Raw genomic sequence first — 22,969 nt, 5'->3', positions numbered from 1 at the left:
GCATCTCATGAGACACGCATTACCCCATGTGACGCCAAATCAACGTTACGCACATTTCTACAAGAAATATTAGATCAAGAAATATAATATGAACGGTATCTGATCGAGAAAAAAAAGAGGACGGTGATATTTCAAAAAAAAAAAAATCGCCAAGTTTAGAAGTCGAAATCTTGGGAATAACAAAGGGTCTTGTCTTAGCGAAGTCTCTAGGAGCGAAAAAATTTATAATTGAAACGGATGCGTTGGGAGCCATTGATGTCATTGATGTCCTGAATGGAGAGAAGTCCCTGAGGATCTGGAACAACAAGAAACAATTGGAAAATGCATTACTTGAAATGAAGAATGGGTAGTTAAGCTGCGACACAAGTTGAGAGAGAGGAATAGATGTGCAGATAACCTAACGAGATTGGCTCTTGAATTGGGCGATGGAATGCATGAATTGCGAGAACCTTCTCCAACCCTAGTTCTTTTGGAAGCAGACAAGAGAGAAACAGAAACTTATAAGCATCACTTCGACGCCGTTTTTACCTTATGTACATTATAAGTGTATTCCCTTCAAAGCAATCGCCAATTTAAGTTTCCTTGGTTTGACTTCTCTTTTAGAACTTTGCCTCTTGTTTCTCTATATCTTCAATTGCAAATTTTCAAAGCAAGCCCATATCAATATTTACTTTGATACAAAGGTACAGTTCTCTCGGACCCCAACTTTCTTCTTCTTTTAAAGTTGTGGGTATTGTTTAATCATTTCTTATTTTCTTGATTCTTGCACTAAAAAGTGATTATCGGTTCCACTTTTTCAATGGGTTTTCTTCCGGAGTTGTTTCAATGAGGTCTTTGGAAGGTGTGCTTCATTGCCGCTTTAATTGATTACTGTCTCTTAGCTCGAGAATGGATATTTAGTTATTTAAGGTTTGATTAATTGATTGGAATGATTAATTCAATGATCAGCTAGTTTACACTGTCGTTGGATACTTGAAGATTGTTATTTTTTTTTACTTTTTTTTATTTGCTTTATTCTAAAAGATGGAATTAAAACCTGTTTGTGATCATACAACTTGTTCTATGTTTATTCCTTTATGATATCTTCAGTTTGATTAATGGAACTTCTTTTTGGTTTTATGTATGTGACTATACTAATGTCAGACAGTTGAAGCAAAATATAAGAGAAATCTTGGATTAATGTTTGGCTTTTTGCCAAAATAAAACTTTGACATGCGATTGTCTTTGATGAAGGGATATGAGAAGAATATAATACGTGCTGCTTGGTGTACTTGTTGGGTTCATGATGGAATTACTTGCATCTATTAGCTGCCATTCTCGACTTCATTTGAGATCTATGTGGTTATGGATATCTCTGGTACTTTTGCTGCAATATAGTAATACCGGGCTGTCGGACTCCAACTATTTAATTGGGCTTGGAAGCTATGACATTACTGGACCTGCAGCGGATGTTAATATGATGGGATATGCTAACACAGAACAAATAGCTTCAGGGATTCACTTTAGGCTGCGTGCTCGATCATTTATTGTGGCTGAGCCTCAGGGAAAACGAGTAGTGTTTGTTAATCTCGATGCTTGCATGGCATCACAATTAGTGACAATTAAAGTTCTTGAGAGATTGAAAGCGAGGTAATTATTTATCGCTGCAAGTTATGCCTGGAGATCTGTTTTTTATTTAACCATATAAAACTGCTATCCTGATTGAAGTTTATGTTATTATCTCTTTGAAGCAAGTATTATATGCATCACGAAAGCAGAACATATTCGAGTTTAAAACTCATTCATCATGATCTTTCAAATTAAGATATAATATTATTGCCTGACCTTTTGTTTTTTTCTTTTTTAGAAAAAATGTTGCATTAACTTAAGTAAGACTGAACCAAAGACATCAAAGCCTTTGAAATAGAGAAATGGGATACTTGTTCAAACGCTTGTTAGTTTGATAAGTATTTGATGTTGATATTTTAACACTTGTCTTGTCTACCCTAATTTAGCTGTTTCTTATACCTGCAGATATGGGAACCTATATACTGAACAGAATGTTGCTATCAGCGGTATTCATACCCATGCGGGTCCTGGTGGTTATCTCCAATATGTGGTGTACATTGTTACATCCCTTGGCTTTGTTCGTCAGTCATTTGATGTCCTCGTAGATGGCATCGAAAAAAGTATTGTACAAGCTCACGAAAATCTCCAACCTGGATCTATTTTTGTGAACAAGGGTAAGGAACATGAAATATGCAGTTTATTGATTCTGGCTCGGGCAATCTATATTCGCGGCTTCAACTTTTCTGAAATTGTTTGTTTCTATCTTTATGTGAATTCCACTCTTTTCTGTATACTAGAGGTGTATGCATTTGGTTATGCTTAAAGATTATTGGATGTCAACAGGAGAGCTATTGGATGCTGGAGTAAACCGTAGTCCGAGTGCCTATCTCAATAACCCTTCTTCAGAGCGCAGCAAATATAAATACAATGTTGATAAAGAAATGACCCTTTTAAAGTTTGTAGATGACCAGTGGGGCCCAGTGGGTAGCTTCAACTGGTTTGCGACTCATGGAACATCAATGAGTCGTACAAACTCACTGATCAGTGGGGATAACAAGGGTGCAGCAGCACGATTTATGGAAGATTGGTTTGAGCAGAACAGTAGTAAAAATAATGAATTGAATACCGATGGAATACCTCGAAGAGTCTCAAACATCATTTCCAGCAGTCATCATAATCGTAAGTTTCTAGCTTTCAGTTTCAATAACTCTGCATTGACTTGAAAGATTCTTTATCAGATCCATAATTTGTAGCTCTTAACTCCTTGATGTGCTCGTTGGGTCTGTATAATATTTCTTTAATGTCTTTTTTATGTAGACCACGAGTTGCTGGAACTTGCCACGTCTTTCCAGTCTTCTCCTGGTAGGCCTGCAACCAGGACTTCAAGCACTGCTAGACGTGTCAGGAATGATCTTAGACAGGCTGATAAACCAGGATTTGTGTCTGCATTTTGCCAAACAAATTGTGGTGATGTTAGTCCCAATGTACTTGGAGCATTTTGCATCGACACTGGTCTTCCTTGTGACTTCAATCATAGTACCTGTGGTGGAAAGAATGAACTATGCTACGGCAGAGGACCGGGGTACTATACCTCTGCCTGCTATGCTCGCTTATGTCATGCCATATATATTGTGTCTGAAATCTAAAATTGCATTTTGTGTTTTACGTGGCAGTTATCCTGATGAATTTGAGAGTACTCGTATTATTGGAGAGAGACAATTCAATAAAGCTGCGGATCTGTTTAACAAAGCATCTGAGCAATTAAAAGGAAAGGTCGACTATCGCCATACTTTTTTAGACTTTTCTCAGCTTGAGGTTACAATTCCTAACGCAGGAGGTGGTTCCGAGGTAGTTGAAACATGTCCTGCTGCAATGGGATTTGCTTTTGCAGCAGGAACGACTGATGGCCCTGGGGCATTTGATTTTAAGCAGGGAGATGACAAGGTGATCTAAGAATGCATGAAATATAAGTGCAGCTTTTAGTTTTTCCAGGCCTAATGTTTGCCTACTTTGTACGATTAATGTTGCTGTAATGTTATGTCAGGGAAACCTTTTCTGGAGGCTCGTGCGCAACTTTCTTAAAACTCCAGATAAAAAACAAGTTGATTGTCAGCATCCAAAGCCCATCTTGCTAGATACTGGTGAAATGAAGCAGCCATATGATTGGGCGGTAAGTTGCAACAATATCTCAGGGGACATGTATGTCCAAACAACTCTTTGTAACGTGAAAGCCATATGCCATAATACGAGCTTTACTTAGATGCCTGATGAAATATTTTTGAATCATTTGACTTGTGGACTTCTCTGGTGTCTTCTGTTATGTCTAATACAATGCTTGCAGTTCTTTTTCCATAAGTTCACTGATGACACATTTGCTTCATTCGTAATCTTGGCAGCCTTCAATACTTCCAATACAGATTCTTCGGATTGGGCAGCTAGTCATTCTCGGTGTACCTGGAGGTAGTAGTTTTTCTCCTTTTCTATCATTAGTTTTCATTTCGAATTGAATATTTAATACCATGTCTTGATGTTACCTTCTGAGCACTGTGTTCCATTTCTTTACTATGTGCAATTATAAGGATGAACTCTCACCATTTTATTTCAAGCAGAATTTACAACGATGTCTGGAAGGCGTCTTCGCGATGCTATAAAAACCATGCTTACAAGTAGTGGTAATGGAGAATTCGGTAGTAACATTCATGTCGTTATAGCCGGGTTGACTAATACATATTCACAGTATATTACTACCTTCGAGGAGTACCAAGTTCAGAGATATGAGGTCAGTGCCAAATCAGCAATACTTGCGTGGATAATTACCCAAATGTGAACATGTATTGGCTATAAAAAAGCATGTGAATTTTCGGAATGGTGACTGCGATTTCATTTGTGTTCGGAATTTCTGAACTCGTATTTATTATTGTCTAGTTCTTTTACAAGTTCTTGTTTCTTAGGGCGCCTCCACCCTGTATGGTCCACACACACTCAGTGCCTACATTCAGGAGTTCCAGAAGCTTGCAAGTTCTCTTAGCAAAGGCCAACCTGTTGAACCAGGCCCGCAACCTCCCAATCTTCTAGAGAAGCAACTAGGTTTTCTCCCCCCTGTCGTAATGGACTCTACTCCTCTTGGTACAAATTTCGGGGATGTCAGCTCTGATGTTCCGGCTAACTCAACTTTCAAGAGAGGTAGCACGGCGACTGTTGTCTTCTGGTCAGCTTGCCCCAGGAATGATCTCATGACGGAAGGTACGTTTGCCCTCGTTGAGATACTCCGAGGGAAAGACACATGGGTTCCAACTTATGACGATGATGATTTCTGCCTTCGGTTTAAATGGTCAAGACCTTGGAAGCTAAGCTCCCGAAGTCAGCAACCATTGAATGGACAATCCCTCCATCTGCCTCGCTAGGAGTTTACAGAATAAGGCATTTTGGAGCTGCGAAACGGCTTCTGGGATCAATTCAGCATTTCACAGGCTCATCAAGTGCTTTTGTGGTAGCATGATGAAATTGCTTAAACCATTTGTATATGCACGGCAACTTAAAACTTTCAACTTATTTGCGCTTTATATGTAACGAGTTGCCATTAAGCAACAACTTTACCACGGCGAATCAAAAAATGTACCTCTAATGCGGAACTCGTATATCTCATTTGGTTTCCTGTGCAAATGCTTTCTTTACCATTAAGCCGGTCTACAGCTAACCCAAAAGCCAAGTGCCGAAACGGGCGTTTTCCCTTCCACAAGAATGAATTTTGACATTTTCTATTTCCATTTATCAAAATGGCAGGCACCAATGGCGGTATTGTCCATACTATAACTATACCCATAGAAGGACCTCAATGTTAACTTGATTTTACCTTCAGCTATTCAAAGCCATATCATCCACAAAGCTCAGATGAAACGAAGATAAATAAGAAAGGGAACACGTAATTTATAACATGCATGAGAAAATCCAAGCACATGAGAGAAATGTTATCATCCATCTAATCTCAAACTAAATGCTGGGCTACATGTTGAAACCCTCAAAATAAACATCAATGACGATCAAACACATATTCTGCTCAACAAGTTCAATGCCAAAAGCAAGTTAAACTTGTGGCTTAGTCTCCTCCTCATCTTCTTCAATCTTGGGTGCCAAGTAGAACCTGATATAACCCATCTCAACTATCTTATACTCAACCACAACAGGCAGCTCCAAAGACAAGCTGATTGTTACTGTGCTTGACAATGGAGTTGCCTTTGTAAATGAATTCATGTACCTCAATGCAAATGTCAATGATACTGGTTCATTCATCTCTATAATTGTTGCTTCTTCTGGCTGCAATTTTTTCAATCCAGAAATCAACAAGATGTAGACAAATTACAATACTTGCAGAGGGGAAAAAAGAACAAACACAATAGACCAAGGTCAAAGGACATACTTTATCTACAGTGGTATTTTGCCTAAGAACAATATTTGCAGTTCCAATATCGCCTCTTGCGGAAAACTTGACACCTTCCTTGGTAACAGAAATGACAACTGCAACAACATCAAAGAGAATTAACATCTCCAATCAACTACAAATATAAAAGGGTATATACCAACCAATGGATCTATAAGTTATAAATTCTTAAAATGAAAAAATATTTAAGTAGTACCAGTATCACCAATGCTTGCAAGATCTTTACAAATCCTTGCAAAGTCAGCTGAAGGCATCCTAACAATAGCATGGTACTCTGCTTCTGGGATTCCAAGGTGTTCACTATCGATATCCATTAGCTTCATCTCGAAATCCGATATCTTATCTTGAGCTTTAATCCATTAGCACATGCATAAAGAAATGTACTCAAAATGTCAGTTCAGCATTACATTAACAAAAACATTAGCAGGTCTTTAACACAAAAATTGGGGAAAGTCTAATGTTATTACAATTGAACAAGCACAAAGACTCATCTTGCTTTAGCATTAGGACAACTGGTATATAAACATTCTAATCATTTGTTTATCTTCCCATAACCAGTAAAGAAAGAATGAAATTACCAATCACAATAACTACTGAAAATAAGAAAATATTTTCACAATTTACACATCTCCCTTTAGTTTTCCATCATTCTCCAGCAATCAAATACATTGATTTTTTCCATACATAATCGTTCAAGAGGACAAAACCGTAATTAAACACTCAAAAACACAAATTGACAAAAATCCCATATTACTAGACCCAAAAAGATAAATCCAAATAACCTCAAAATCCAACTCAAAGAAGCATGAGCAAAGTATCCAGAAAAGTAAAGAACTTACTGGGGCTCTCAAACATGAAAGTAACGGTATCGCCACCATCATCAGCCTTGATTGTGATGATGTCATCATTTCCGGCGCATTTGAGCATCTTGGACATGTTACCGAGATTCATTCCCATGGAGATGTTCCTATCGCAACGATAGTGTTCGAACCCTTCCGATCTCAGCAAGAGAGCCACCAGCGCCACGTGGCTGGAGTCCATGGCCTGCAACGAAAATCCCGTCGCCGAACAGTCGAAGTTGGCATCGTTGACCAAGTCCTTAATCGCTTCCAAGACTTTCTTTAGAAGCGAACCTTGAACTAGTCTGAGCTCGAGCATTTTGGAGGTTTTTGCTTTTGCTACTATTTGGGGGGGAGGAGAATGGCTAGCTAGGGTTTTGAGTGATAAAGCGAGAGCGTGGGTGCTAATACTATTGGGGGGTTATAGAAAAGGAAAATTAAGTTTGAATTGCAAGGTTCAACTGACGGGATTTTATGCTCTTGCTTCCCGCCAAAATATAAGGGTTTATATCTGTAGAAAATAAATTTTTGATTTAAAATATTAACATCTGGAGTACTAATTAATATGTATAGGCGTTTTTTTTTATAAAAAATATCATCTTTTTAATTTAATATTTTCGATCAGACACCGGTTAAATTATATTTCTCGATCTAATACCTTTTGCAGTAGGGTAAGACGCCCCCTACGACGCGCCTTATGGTGACATTGATACACGTGTAACTGTGATTCTGACACGCGTCAGAAAGGCGCGAGCCCTGCCCCGCGTTTTACCTTTAATTACCAAATTGCCCCCACCCGTTCACACCCATCCCTCCCTATAAATACTCTCATTCTCAATCACTTTCATCACACCAAATCCTCTCAACTTCTCTCATATACTTTTATATTCTATTATTAAGGTATATTTTATTATATTTAGTATTTTTTAGAAATTTATTTAATTATTTTAATTATTTAATATTTTATTTAATTAATTTTTTTGCAGATATAAAATGGAAGGCGATCTACTTTGGTTGGATGGAAATCATATATCTCGACACTTTACTGATACGGTAACATTTTAACATTTTAATTTAATTAATTAATTTATTTAATACATGATTATTAGTTTAAAAATTAATTTGTGTAATTATTTATTTTTTAGGAGAGAAACCGTATATTAGATCATTTTATTAGGAACCTTAAGTTAGTTATACCTACTCGTGTAATGTCGTATTTAGTAGAGGCTGGATTCGGTCACCTAGGTAGATATCAATGTCACTGTAAGATAGAACCATACCTTATTTATGCCTTAGTAGAGCGGTGGAGGCCGGAGACCCACACATTCCATTTTTCGTGCGGAGAGTGCACGATCACGCTTGAGGATGTTTCTATGCACCTGGGGCTTCCGATAGATGGAGGTGTGATATCAGGGATAGCTTCCGGTTCTTGGACTACTTTGTGTCGGGTTAGTCTAGGACGTGTCGGGTTAGTCTAGGACGTGTCTCAGAAAATTTTAACGGTGGACGTATACCATTAAATTGGTTAGATGCCAATTTTCGGGAGTTGAGCGAGGACGCGTCTGACGATGAAGTTAAACAGTATGCACAGGCATGCATACTGCAGCTGATAGGAGGGTTGCTGATGTCGGACAAATCACGCAACCAAGTTCACTGTATGTGGTTGCAACATCTTGGCGACTTTCATCTGGCCGGATCACTCAGTTGGGGCTCGACAGTTTTGGCTTGCCTGTACAGGGAGATGTGTCGATCCATTGACTACAGGCGTAATGCTATCGACGGATGTCTCCTGCTGCTGCAGTCTTGGGCATGGTATCGATTGCCCTTTTTATGTCCCGGTATCAAGAACTCATTCGTATTTCCGCTACTCCTGAGGTAATTATAAAACTTAATTTGTATATTAATAATTTTATACAGTGAATAAGAAATTATTTTTCTTGAATAGGTGGTCTACTGATAGGAAAAATCATCAGGAGCTACCTGATGATTTAGAAAAAATTAGGGTGTTAATCGATCAGAAGGCTGACACACATGTATGAATTTTAATGTTTAAAAATCGATTTTAGATTATAGTTATATAATTAGATTATTATTTTGATAAAAATTATATATATTTGTTTTAGCTTGAATGGGTGCCATATTCTACTGATGATGTGAGGGCGGTGATCCCACCTGAGTTGAGGGGCCCATCAGATGTTTGGATGGCGATGGTCCCCTTGATCAGTTATGCGACCGTCGAGTGGCACTCCACTGATCGCGTGCTTCGGCAATTTGGTTGTTTTCAACCAATTCTGGAAGCACCTCGCAATATGGACGAGTTGCATAGCACAGATAGACGCGGCAAGACAGATACAGATTGGCTGGTGAGGCATCATCCGTGGGTCGTGTTGTGGGAGGATCGACATCGGCGCCTTCCCCGTAGAGAGCCCACTTGACCTCTTGATGGTTACTGACGGTTATTACGAGTGGTTCAAAAGTAACGGCAAACCGTTTCTGCTTCCCGATGATGCACGAGGGCAGACCTTTCCGCGACGTCCACAGAGTCATTCACCGACACAGCACTATCGTCCCTTGACTCGTGGACGAAGAGAAGGTGCATCCGGTTCATCCTCAACTGCACCAGCAGGACCTTTACAGTAGCCACGGTATCCAGCGACTTACATACCGCAGCCATATATGATGCCGCCACCACCTTTCTATTACCAGATGCCGCTGCCTTCACCTGCTTTTATGACCCCACCGCCGCCACCATCACAGATGACCCCTCCTGGAGGCTATTATGGATCTATGTTTGCAGATCCAACTTGGGGTTCATATGCTGGATATTTGGCGGGTTCAACCTCATCACCCTTGGACGCAACACAAATACCTCTTGTACAGTTTTCACACTCAGCGATGTTTGGGTTTTATGAGTTTTCCCAGTTTTCGCAGGCCGGTGGGATAGTCAGTCATACACCTCCAGGGTCCTTATTCTATGGAGGTGCTTCATTGTCATCAGCTCCTCATCAACCTAATGTACCTACTCAGGACGACGACGATGGTGGTGGTGATGATGATGACAGCGAGGAGTCACAACCAGTGATACGAAGAAATCCTCCTCGAGACCGACAACCACCGCCCTGCGGAACACATTCGTGTTGCAGGCATCGATAGATTTTATTTTTTATTTTATTTGTATTTAGTTTATTGGACTTTTTAATTGTAATTTTTTATTATTTCTCATTTAATACTTACTTTATTTTGTTAAAATTGTTTGACTTTTTTTTAATGTATTTCAGTTAATTTTGTTTATTACCATTTAATATCAGTTATTGTAATTTGGTTATTATTTACCATGTAATACTTATTATAAGTTTGTTGTATTTAAAATTATTTTGAAATACCAAATTGTTCGATAACTTTCTTAAGTTTGTCACTTATTATCTCTTTTTTTATAATCACCTATAACGCAAATGTCCAATCTCGTATTATTGTATCGTTTTTTTAATCTTCATCAGCGATTATCGAATGACATTAACTTTAAGTAAATGCAAATCAAAGTACAAGAATTATTATTTGATAAACAAATACATCATTTCCTCATCAATTGTTACTTGATGGCAACAGAAGTGGACATGTTTTTCTAGTGTGTCATGGGTTTCTACAATGCCCACATCTTCTGTCTTATCTAGATCTTTCTCGAATATCCATATCGCAATGAATTCGATTGGATTTTGGACGACCACACTCCCTCAATAAACTCGGATTTGGTACAATCGGAAGCCAATCTTGATCCTCATCAGGGTCTTTGTCATTACCTATGGGGAGAAACTCAAATTCGTATACCTTAAAAACTTCATATAGTACGTAGACGGGATCCACAAAATGGTTATAGTCTTGACGTGTATGTGAGCAAGCTGCTATCACATGAGAGCATGGATACTTAAGAGCTTAAAAAAACCTGCAGTCGCATGTTCTGTCCCTTAGATATACTCTTAACGACACAACTTCAATCCTTTGAAGAGATCGCGGTAACTCTGTGACACGAAACATTTCATGCCTTCTAGAGAAGCTTGTTACAGACATTCCATTTGATGCAGGAATTTTTTTCTGTAGATCTGCAACTAATCTAGGGTGATAGACATGACCGCCTTGCATCCAGGTTTGAGCTTGTCCCCCGAGCTTTACAAAAAATGCCCCCAAACAAAAATATGTAGTCTTTACCAAAGCCGCTACTGGTAAGTGGCGTGCACCCTTTAAAGTTGAATTGATTGCCTCTGCCAAGTTGGTCGTCATGTGTCCATATTGATATCCACCATCATATGCGTTCGTCCACATTTCTTTATCAATGAGGCTGATGTAATCGTATCCTTCATCGTTCTTCGCCTGTAAATCTTGAAGCATTGACTCAAACGTTCGAGGAAGTAGTTTGTAACCTGATCAAAAAATGTATAACTTACTAACTTGCTTTCTTTGCAAAATTAAAACGATCGAAAGAAAATAAACTACATCAGTTTAACTTACCCATGCGCATAATTAATTAACGCTCATCATTCTTCTTGTACCTTCCATGGTAGTTCGCAACAATGTGTCGGAGACAATACCTATGTTGGACAAAGGGTGGTTGCCATATTGGACCCAAAGACTCCATTTCTGCTTTGATCCCAGCTCCGTGATATGAAATGACACAGATGTTTTCCATCGTGATAACACGTGCACGTAAATTTCAGAGGAAAAAAGCCCAAGAATATGTATCTTCTCCTTCGACAAGAGCAAAAGCAACTGGAAGAATGTTGCGATTGCCATCTTGGACAACTGCCAATAATAAAACTTGCTTGTTTTTTCCATACAAGAAAGTCCTGTCGATCTGGACCACAGGCTTGCAGTATTTGACAACATTAACGCACTGTGGGTAAGTCCTAAAAACCCGGTAGAATTGGCATCGATCGCGGATAACTCGATCATTATGGTATGCATAGGAGGTTTAAAAGTCTACAATTGTCACATGATTCAACCTCCACACCAGCCTAAACCATCCTGGAAGTTCGTTGTAAGATACATCCCATTCGCCATGAAGTTTGACAATGACATTTTGTTTTGCCAACCAAGCTTTTTTATAGGAGACAGTGTACCCATACTGCTATTGTATAGCTGAAATCAACACAACAACAGCTATATGAGAGCTTATTTTTACCGTGGGCATGATAGCTTGACATATCACTCCAGAGTCCAAGTTGGGATGATCTTGGTTGACCTCTTCAGCACAACATGTGTGAGGACCGTTGTATACTGTTAGTTCTCATCTGTTGTTTTTCCTCTTCCTCTTCGATACACGAACCATCCAACTGCATCCATTTTCACGTCGGGCATAGTAGCATACATATTTTTCGGTCGTGGAGCGGTCGACTCTGGACTGAACAGAATTACGGATATTGTAATTTTTTATAGCCATCATCGCTTCTTCCTTACTTGAAAACTCCATGCCTAAAGATAACTCACAATTATTTATTGATGAGTAATATCCATAGTCACCGAGATGAGGCATATCCGTAAATTCTGGCCCGTATATTGCATAATAATCAGCTTCATACATGTGTGTTGGAGGGTCAGTTTGTGCCACATTTGCTGGAACTTCATCTACATCATCATCACCATCGGAGTTGAATTGTGGTGATTCTGGGTGAAAGAATAGTCTAGTCTCAGCACCATCCGCACCAGGCTCACGAAGCAGTTCTTCTAGTGGAGATGATGGTTCCTCCATGCTCTCCACATTTAGGTCGAAGAAACTACTACTGGCACGCCTTCCCCTTGAACTAGAAGGCATATCTGGATTGAGATCGAAAAAGCTCGCAGTCGAATGTCTCCCTTTGGAGCTTGAAACCATCGTGTCAAATGGAAACTACACAGATTGTTGCATCGATGGCATCTCCATATTAAGGTCAAAGAAATTTGTAGATGAATGCCTTCCCCTCGAACTAGACGCGATGTTGCCTTACGGATTGTTTGTGGACCCACCTCGGTACATATCGTAAGGAGTTGCAGATGAATGTCTCCCCATTGAAGTTGATGTGCAAGCACCATGATGTGGATTTCCCATTATGGCATTAAAATCATTGCACATTATTGTAGTCGGGCTGTCAACTTGATCAACTTGTTCAGCCAGCCCATAGTGTGAGCTTAATGGCTGACCCCGAACAACAAGCACTTGAACAAACTTTGCATACATCTCAATATCGCCGTCTGAATAATTACTTTGAGAATCAGCCATCATTTCAACATCATCATTGTTCGATAGTTCGAACGCTGTATAAATTAATGGCAACAATGATGTTTAAAATCTGTATTGCAACGACGACATTCTTCTACTACTTCTAACATGAACCTTCCTCGAAATCTTTGTTATCAGCTCCTCAATAGTTATGTTTCTCTTGAATGATATTTTAACACGCTCATTTGATACGAATACAACACCGGTTTCATCTTCTCGAATTTCTCTATCATAATAAACAATAGTTGAAAGTCGCGTCATTCTTAGAGTTTAAAAGTGCGACAATATTATATCTGTAAAAAAAACAACTAAAATAAATCTGATTAAATAAATAATATATGACCAAAAATATAACAGAATAAATTTTTTACACATAAACGTAAATAATTTAAATAACATAATTTTATATTATTACCTGCACCGCAAAAATATTTCGACGTATGCTCCCACTTTCTAATTCTACAAACACAAAAATTAATTGAAAACAATTAGTATAATATTTTTTCAAATAATCATATATAACTATAAAAGAAATATTATAACAAAATTACCTTATAACGAAAGATCGAGCAAACTTCTGAATCAAATATGAAGTGATTATCGGATGTTATTTACTTATTGAAAGGATTGATGGTGAGAGAGTTTACGGGAGACGGCTATTTATAGCCGAGAGAGGATGCCTTAAAGCCGAGAAGTTTGGGAAAATAATGTAAGGCGCGGTCCTTGCACCGCGCCTTGCATTATGCATATTTGATAATTGAGATAATTGAATAGCGCGGCCCCTGTCCCGCGCTATATCTTACGTGGCGTAAGGCACGGCTCCTGCCCCGCGCCATACACACGAGTATCCATGTTAGCATAAGGCGCGCCTTACCCCAAGTGGCGCCAAATCAGCGTATAGCGCGCTGCAGAGGGCGCGCCTTACTGCAAAGGGTGTTAGATCGGGAAATATAGTCTGACAGGTGCCTGGTCGGGAATATTAAATTAAAAAGATGATTTTTCGGGGAAAATGCCAGATATAAGTCGATATTAGATGTACTTTAGAAATGCTCAATTCAAGATTCATAAGTTTAGGGGAAAACACTTATTTTTTTTATTGGTGTGTCGTTTATTTTCTTTATTTTCTTATTGGTGTGTCGTTTATTTTCTTTTTTTTTTGTCTTTGTTAATTAATGACGATATCAAATTTAATGTTGGTTGTTGAATGTTGATATTTTTTATTATCTTTTTTCTTTTCTTATATTGTATCTTTATTTTTCAATAAGTCTACTTGTATGACATGTTTCCATTTGTCTTTATGGTGCGTTTTCATCCGCTTTTATGACACGTTTTCATATGCCTTAAATGACACGTGTTCTTATACTTTTTGACATTCTTTTCGGTCGTTTGACTTTTTTCATTTATCTTTTTCTAAGTATTGATTTGACATCGTCACGACTGATTAAGATGACGTTTATATAATATATTGTTAATCTTCCCACTTGGACCCTTTGATTGGATTTGGATACTTGATTCGCGTTCGTTAATAGCTTTTCACGTCGATCGAGTCTAATTTGCGGTTTATCGGTGGTATTTCGATAACTTCATCTCATTTTATAATTCGTTTATCGTTGCGATCAGATCTGTTTGTTTTTATATTTGTTCGAGTTTCTTGTTCATATTTTAATATTTCCTTGTATGGTCTTTATGTAATCTTAAATTACTAGTTTTGTTTAAATGATTATAGAAAATTTGCGAATTTAATATTTTTAATTAAAAAAATAATTTACAATATCTAATTAATTTGATTCAAACATTATATTAAAATAAGATATTTGTATATATCAATTTAGTTTAAAAAACCAACAATACTGCAGTTCTACAAAATAAATCAGAACAAAGTGCATAATTGGATGCATAATTCAGTCTGATACAAACAGTTTACACTTTAAGTGCTGGTGCAAGAAGGTTGTGCTAACTGCTAAGTTGTTGGCTGCTGCTACCATACCAACCAAGATGTTCTCTATCAAGTGCATAATAATTCATATCTTAAGAGAACATATTACTTGCACAGTGCACAACATAAAAATAAAGAGACGCAAAATTCAGTTCGAACCATCAAAAATAATAAAAACAATCAAAGGTATAAATATCAAATATATCTATTAAGTATCAACTAATGCTAAAATTATAAGTGCTAAGCTAACTAAATCTAATGTAATACAATCATATTCAATAAACATCATCACTTCATCAGATATGTGCTAACTAGTAACTACTCGGGATAATGAAATTAAAAGGAATGTAAGGGAAGAAATTACCATAAAAAACAGTATTCAAAAGACTCCATTTGCCCAATTGAATCCTCCCAAAAAGTTTCCATTTGTATTATCTCTACAATAAAAAGATATTATTTTAAAACTAAAAATACAATATAAAAACCATATATATAAACTAAAAAGTACATTGCAATAATGCAATTTACAATTAATGCATACCCTTCAACTCAAACTCATAGTGCTGCCAGTACATAATCATATAAGCTCATGAATTGAGGGTAGGTTGTAATGCATTCCAAGATAAATCTAAAAGTTAAAATGATTAAATCAATTAATGTTGTGTCAATTCTCCTCAAAATAAATTCACTTATTAAATTAAAATTAATAAATAAAGAATCAACATACCATTATTAATCTTGTCAAGCTCTTGAATTTGTTCTTTAAACTTCTTGATCTCATCTTCGGTTGATGACTTTTAATATAATCTTGAGTACACACAAGAGCTTGTACCATTTTAGGAGTTAAAGAACTCCTAAATTGATCAAGCACACGTCCACCGGTACTAAATGCAGACTCTGAAGCGACGGTAGAAAGCGGTATAGCTAATACATCTTTGGCCATATTTGACAGAACTAGAAATCTAGGGCTATTGACTTTCCACCATGACAAGATATCAAATTCATCATCATAATTCTCAACAGCCTCCCCTATATATTTATCTAATTCAGATGTTTGATCCTCACCACCAGTTTCAATCACACGCCTTTTATACAAATCTTTCATGCGTCTTTTCACTTTTTGTTGTGGTTCACTTATAGAAATTCTCACATTTAAATGACTGCCATCACTAGACACTCGAGGCTTATACTCATCATACAATTCATTCAAAGTCTCTTTCAGCTTTTGCATCACTTCAAAACTCTTTTCAGAATAATACATCTCACTAAGTGCAAATTCAAGATAACTTAATTTCTGCCTAGGATCTAAAACACAACCAACAAAAACAAGCATATTCATCTTCTCAATATCACCCCAATATTTCTCAAATTTATCTTTCATCCTCATGGCCATAACACTAAATTTAACATCAACACTTAATTGAGCATCCCTTAAAAGTATGCAAATTTCAGTAAGTTCATCAAAAAAAATTGTTAGAATTGACATATGATGTACCTGAATCTTGCAAAGTGACTTCATAAAAATGTTCCAAGAAATCCCTCAAGTTTCTAACACAAGTCCAATCATTTACAGTTGGCCAACCCTCTCCTAACTCAAGTTCAACACTAAAATTTGTATCTTGCTCCTCAAATCTCTCAAAAGCTCTCTCAAATTTTTCAGCAGTGTCTAACATTAAATAGGTAGAGTCCCACCTAGTATAAACATCAAGACATAACATTTTTTTGCTCTCAATTTTTTCCATCTCAACATACTCCATGAACTTTTTCAATATAGCTGGAGATTGTCTCACATATTTCACAGCCCCCTAACACGTGCAACATATTTGTTCATTTCCTTTAAACCTTCAACAATAATCAAATTTATAATATGTGCAATACATCTTATATGAAGATATTTACCATTTTCAATGCAACCCCCTCAATGACTAAATCTCTTTCTTAAATAACCAATAACAACATCATTCGAAGTTGTATTGTCAACGGTGACAGTGAACAACTTATCAATCCCCCAATCTAATAAGCATTTTTCAATCATCAGCCCAATTGCATATCCCTTATGACTAGAAATTGGATAAAAATTATGATTTTCTTATTCAATTTCCAATTGTTATCAATAAAGTGCACAGTGAGACACATATAATGAACTCTTTGCATAGAGGTCCATGTATCAGTTGTTAAACAAACTCTAGACCATGAACTTCTTAAATATTATTTCAGCCTAGTCCTTTCATCCAAGTACAACTAATAAATATCTCTAGTTATAGTCAATCTTGAAGGAATACGAAACTTGGGGCATTTTACAGACATAAATTTTCTAAATCCTTCACTCTCAACAAACTTGAAAGGCAATTCATCAGTCACAATCATTTGGGCTAAAACATTTCTAGTTGTTTCTTGATCAAATTTCCAAGTTGTAAGATGTCCTACTTCTCCTCGAATATCCTTACTAGGTAACACTAAATTGCTTTGATTAGTGTCAGTGTTGTTAGGATTTTTCTTACACTGTTTCATGTGATATATTAATGACCCAGTTCCATTTTTTTCCCATCACAACAAAATTCTTTCTCACAATGATTTCATCTACCCTTACTTTCACCCTCACTATTTAAAAACTTAGTAAAGTGAGACCATACTTCTGACCTTAAAGGAACAATTTTTCGTTTACTTGCAGTCCCTCTTGTGTTGTTGATTTGACTTGAAGCTTCAGTCGTTGAATTTGTAGAATTTGATAAGGGGGTGAAACACTTCCCTCAGCAGATGCTGCCATATTGGATATCTACAGTAAAATATGAGAAGTAAAGAAAAGTAAGAAATAATCACATTAAGATTCCTATTGAGTGAAGGTCAAAGGGCATACAAAAACAGTTTATGATCATGTAAAATTCAAATGGTAGCAGCATCAACCATAACCGATGTAATCTAATATACATAAAGCAATAGGTGAGAGATAATCTATGAGAATCTAATGCCAAATTGCCAATTACTCTACCAAGTATAAAACAATAAGGAAATAAATGTAAGTGCAAGGAACAATACTGCATCCACATGAAAAGTATTAGATTGAAGATTTATGATATCAGTCTATCACTAATTCAATGTATTATTAGTCTTACTTGATTCGATAAATTCTGAGCATCTACTGTCAATGACTTTCAAATATAAAAAGATTGCAAGAAAATAAATTATTACCATATGTGAAATCGTATTGAACCATGCAAGTCAAGAGCAAGCACGGGGATAAGGGAGGGTATCATGTTTGAACCACTATTCCAGTAGTTTTGCATCATTATATCATACGCAAATTCACTTTTCATACGCAGTTGGGCTTTATTTGATATAGATAATGGAAAAGAATTTGTTAATAAAATATTATAATTACTTACTTTGTAAGTTAACTGTTAAAATAGAAAATTTTAATTCATAACTTAAATAGTAGCTTGAGGATAACATGGGATATACTCCATGATAATGTAGCTGAACTATAATCATCACTTATTCATTGTTTAACTGTTGTAAAGTATATGTAATGTTGCATAATACTGCTTCCCTTCCGGTAATGAAAAAAAAGTCTAATTTTTTTTTTATGTAATCTTGTAATAAGTGTTGTTAAAATAAAAGAAAGGTCCATGCAATATTTTCCTATCTTTGGGCTCTTTGCCAAGTGTTGGGTTTACAGAGGTAGAAAGGGGTTATTCGACATATAATTTTAAAAACAAAAGATGGCTGGATATACATATAATTTTAAGTGAGGAAAACACTCAGATCGATTATTATCCAAATCCAAAAATGAAGGGATAAACGGAACAGAAAGTTAATAGAATCAAAATCAAAATAGTTTAAATCATGAAATCAAACCAACCGGTCAACATATGTTTCAAATAAAAACGAGATTCAACGAAATAGTAATAATTATTCGAGGGATAACTAATAGATCGGGAAAAAATCATGCAAATTCCAAAAACATTAAACAAATGAAAGAAAAGAGCAAAAATCTCAAACACATAAATGATATCAAATCACAAACCTTAAATCAAACAAGTAATTAAAATTTTTAGGGGGAAGTAAACTAATCAAAGAGAATATCTAGAATTTTGAAGTTAGGAAGCTAACCTGAATCGAGAGAGCAGAACTGAGATTAGAGAGAGATAGATAGAGAGAGAGAATGAGGGTTTGATGAAAGCTCGGGTCACTTGGTGAGATGAGATTGAAAGGTTTACATTTAGTTTTGAGATTATTTTAATTAATTAAAATTGATTTGAGTTTTAAATGGATTGGGGTATTGGGCCGACTGAGGGGCTGAGTTATATAATTATATTTAAAGGTTAATTCGGTTAATTAACCGATTTCAAACCAAAATAACCGTTAACCGAATATCTAAAAAATCATTAACAGTTTCCCGACCGAACTAATTCGGTGGCCGACCGAACTAATTCGATGGCCGACTGAATTAACTGAATTAATTCGATTCGGTAGGTTAATTCAGTTAAAACCGAATTTTGAACACCCCTAAGTATATTAAAGTTATTAACACACCATAAATTTTGATTGAAATAAAAATTAAATTATCTTATATTTGTCTAGGGGTGATAATAAGTTAGTATATGTTTTAAATTTTTAATAAATGACAATGCACACCCTCAACCATTTAACGATGAATGAAAATCATTCTTGTTACAGTCGCTAATACTTGAACTCAAAATATTTAGGAATAACAATTATTCATTTAATCACTAAAGTAATTTAGTTTATACAGAATAACACTAGATTTAATTAATAAAATCATTTGATGGTTTCATCTTAATATTTTATATCATTACATGCTTTATGTACATAATACATCAGGTTTTTTTGGCCCAATAGGTCACTCGACTTTTTTATTTTACATAAAAGGGTACCCATTTTTTTAGAATAGATAAAAGCTATAGTGATTCACGAACTCGTCACGTCAAGATGATGAGTTTGATTAGATATATTATTTTAATGGACATTGATGAGTGAGCCCCACGTGGGCCATTTATTTATTGAAATTAAAGCGACTCGTCACCTCGAAATAACGAGTCCGTTTAAATTTTTTAATAAAATGTATAAAATTAATATTAATATTAAAAAATGGAAAAAATAAATAAAAACATTCGCGTCACCTTAAGATGACGAGTTCTACGAATGACAACGGGGCGGGTTCGGGGCGAGTTTTGCTCCCCCGTCCCCGCCCTGTTCCCCGTCGGGTTTTTTATCGAGGCGCCCCATCGGGGATTTTTTTGCCCCGTCCCCGAAATCGACCCGAAATGTTATACCCGAACCCGACCCGATCCGATCCCGAGAAAAACCAAGCAGTCTTAGTTTTCATAAAAATAGAAAAAACGATCACAAAAAACTAAAAATAAGTCTACATGATTTACAATTCAAACTACAGTCTCAAATTCAAACATAATTCTAAATAATTGTCTAAACTCCAAAATAAAACACATACATAATTAAATACAAACTTGTTCCGATATTCAAATCATACAACAAAGATGCATACGTAATATTAAGTCAAATAAAGTCATCCAAAATCGAGGAGGGGCGGGGATACCTAGGTTAAATATTTTGTTTGTATTATATATAATTAATATAAAAAATATAAAATATTATATATATGTATATAATCGGGGTGGGGTAGGGATACCTTGTCCCAAACCCGATAAAATCCTCGAATTTTACCCCGATATCTGACCCGATATTATTCAAACCCGACCGACCCGAACTTAGTCGGGTTTCGAGTTTCCGCGTCGGGTTCGGGTCGTTCTGCCATTCCTAACGAGTTCGATCGGCTTTTCGAAATTTATAGCTGTTGGGATTTAGATTTTTTATCATCTACTGTTACAAAAAATTGACAAAAATTCATACTTTTTAAAAAATCCCGAAAAATGGCTTCCCGAGAAGAAATGTTACGCCTCGATACTATTCATATTTCTTCGACCAAACTCCGCTCGAAAGAAGAACAGAGCATTCGTCAGCGCGGGATGACATTGAGAGATCTACATAATCGGATGATGATATATCTTCAGTAATCCGGTCTATATCCAGTCATATTTTTATGTGGCTTTAAGGTGTACTCGGCGTTGACTTCTGCTTTTATTGAACGTTAAAAGCCTGAGACGCACACTTTCCTTTTCCTAAGTGGTGAAGCGACGATTACTTTGGAAAGTGTCGTTTACCAACTCGGTGTTCCTATCAATGGTGTCGTCATCGTCAGGCGGAACGATTACCACCTTATCGCTTTGGTCCACAAAGTTTTGGGAAGGCAGCCACCATCTGAGGTCATGGACAATTGCTGGATATAGATGACTTGGTTGGAGTCTGAATTTCAAGTGACAGACAACTCTACCGAGGAGGAGGTTATTTTTGCATCCCAGACATATCTTCTCCAACAGATCGGAGGGATATTATTACTAGATAAATCCGATAATTTGGTGCACACTCAATATCTCCCTATATCGAATAATTTCGATGAGTGTCGTAATACTAGTTGGGGCTTGATGATTTTAGCCGTTTTGTACTTGAAGCATTGCAAGCCTGCAATTGTCCAGTGGGTCGAAAAGTCGATGTAACAAGCTGTATAATATTTCTACAGTCTTGGGCTTAGTATCAGTTTCTGTTTTTGACGCTAATTACAATAGTCTCGGTCGAATTTCCTCTCTTTGGAAGGTAATTCTTTAATTTCACTTTTTCAACTAAATTTATTTTTTATTTGTTTTAATCGTTTTTTATTTTTATATTTTTTTAGGTAGCGCCATAAAATATAGAGACGAAGTTGTCGGGTGTTACTTAAAATGATATACAAATGAGGATCAAAATCGTCGGTCGATATGTTGTAAATATTATTTCTTTTATTATTTTTTTGCAATTGTTTAACTTTATATATACTAACTTTTATAATTAATGTTTAGAATTTTCTTGGTTTCCGTATTGAGACGAAAAGATCTACCAGTTATTGCCACCAGGATTTTTTTGATGTGTCCGATTTATGGTGTGTCGTGACTCCATTATTATATTTCCCGATTGTTGAGATGCACATCGCTAATAGAATGTTGCGACATTTTGCGTCTCATTAACCGATTGCTACGCAAATATGGGATATGGACACGCTCCATAAAATTGATACGCATGGGAAACATATCGAAAATTGGCCGAGGAAGCACGCTGTCTACATTGAGCAATGGAATCAACGTTACCTTTTGATCCCCCACATTATGATATTACACCGATCAACCTAGATTTCAACCATTATATCTATAAAAAATTACGACGTAAATGAGAAACCATATCTGACGACACTGAAAGAAAGGGGAGAATGAGAACAACATAAGGCCAGATTTACCAAGTCGAAGAATCATCGTCATCTTCTTTCTCTCCTACAACATCTTCATCTAAAGATTACTATTATGAATCTCAGGCTAGTTTCGGTTTCTATAATGCATGTCATACTTCAACCGAGACTTAGTCGACTTGGGTTAGACCTTCATGGGATGCAATGCAACACACTCAAGCATCTTCGACAGAACATGCTGGTGAGGGTGAATGGGATCATATTATATATAGTCAACAAGGTAGTCAAGTCGATTCAATAACGATAATGATGGTGTTAAATACCATAAGCACATCACCGTAATTCGAAGATGGATCTTAGAGTGTATTAGCTATGTCTCCTTTGAACAACCAAACCAAGATGAAGATGAAGACAACGACGACGACAATCAAGGCCGGTGACCCTAACGTATTTGACGAGCCCCGCGCCATTATCATTCGACCACGTATCATCAATAACTTCAAAAATATAAATAAATTATATTATGTACATATTAGCTTGTAAAAATAGTTTTTTAATAAAATTATTACTTTACTTTTTAATTAATTAATTTTTTTAAAATTTAATTCGAAAGAACTCGTCATCTCGAGGTGACGAGTTCCATGGTAAC

The 22,969-nt window shown here is 36.5% G+C and overlaps 1 protein-coding gene and 1 pseudogene across 1 annotated transcript; one reads left to right on the top strand and one right to left on the bottom strand.

The window, feature by feature from the left end:
• The first annotated feature begins 532 nt into the window (after positions 1-532).
• Positions 533-5,176, top strand: LOC120160063 (annotated as a pseudogene).
• A 321-nt stretch (positions 5,177-5,497) lies between these two features.
• On the bottom strand, positions 5,498-19,161 carry LOC120160021 (proliferating cell nuclear antigen-like). The gene is made up of 5 exons (XM_039170492.1): positions 19,139-19,161; positions 6,826-7,147; positions 6,183-6,335; positions 5,966-6,063; positions 5,498-5,862 (listed from the first exon to the last, which is right to left on the bottom strand). The coding sequence occupies exons 2-5, from the start codon at positions 7,142-7,144 to the stop codon at positions 5,632-5,634; spliced, it is 801 nt and encodes a 266-aa protein (XP_039026423.1). The 5' UTR covers positions 7,145-7,147; positions 19,139-19,161; the 3' UTR covers positions 5,498-5,631.
• Between the last annotated feature and the right edge of the window lie 3,808 nt (positions 19,162-22,969).

Source organism: Hibiscus syriacus, unplaced genomic scaffold, assembly GCF_006381635.1.
Source record: "Hibiscus syriacus cultivar Baekdansim isolate YM2019G1 unplaced genomic scaffold, ASM638163v2 tig00111388_pilon, whole genome shotgun sequence".
Lineage (NCBI taxonomy): Eukaryota > Viridiplantae > Streptophyta > Magnoliopsida > Malvales > Malvaceae > Hibiscus > Hibiscus syriacus.
The sequence above is the reverse complement of the archived record's forward strand: the minus strand, read 5'-3'. Positions and strand labels throughout refer to the sequence as shown.

Bases quoted from the DNA above. Each gene is read 5' to 3' on its own strand.
- LOC120160021 (XM_039170492.1), bottom strand. From the start codon at position 7,144: ATGCTCGAGCTCAGACTAGTTCAAGGTTCGCTTCTAAAGAAAGTCTTG. The intron at 6,336-6,825 runs GTAAGTTCTTTA...AATGGATTAAAG, and splicing joins TTTCATGTTTGAGAGCCCCA to CTCAAGATAAGATATCGGAT. The intron at 5,863-5,965 runs GTATGTCCTTTG...AAAAAATTGCAG, and splicing joins AAAATACCACTGTAGATAAA to CCAGAAGAAGCAACAATTAT.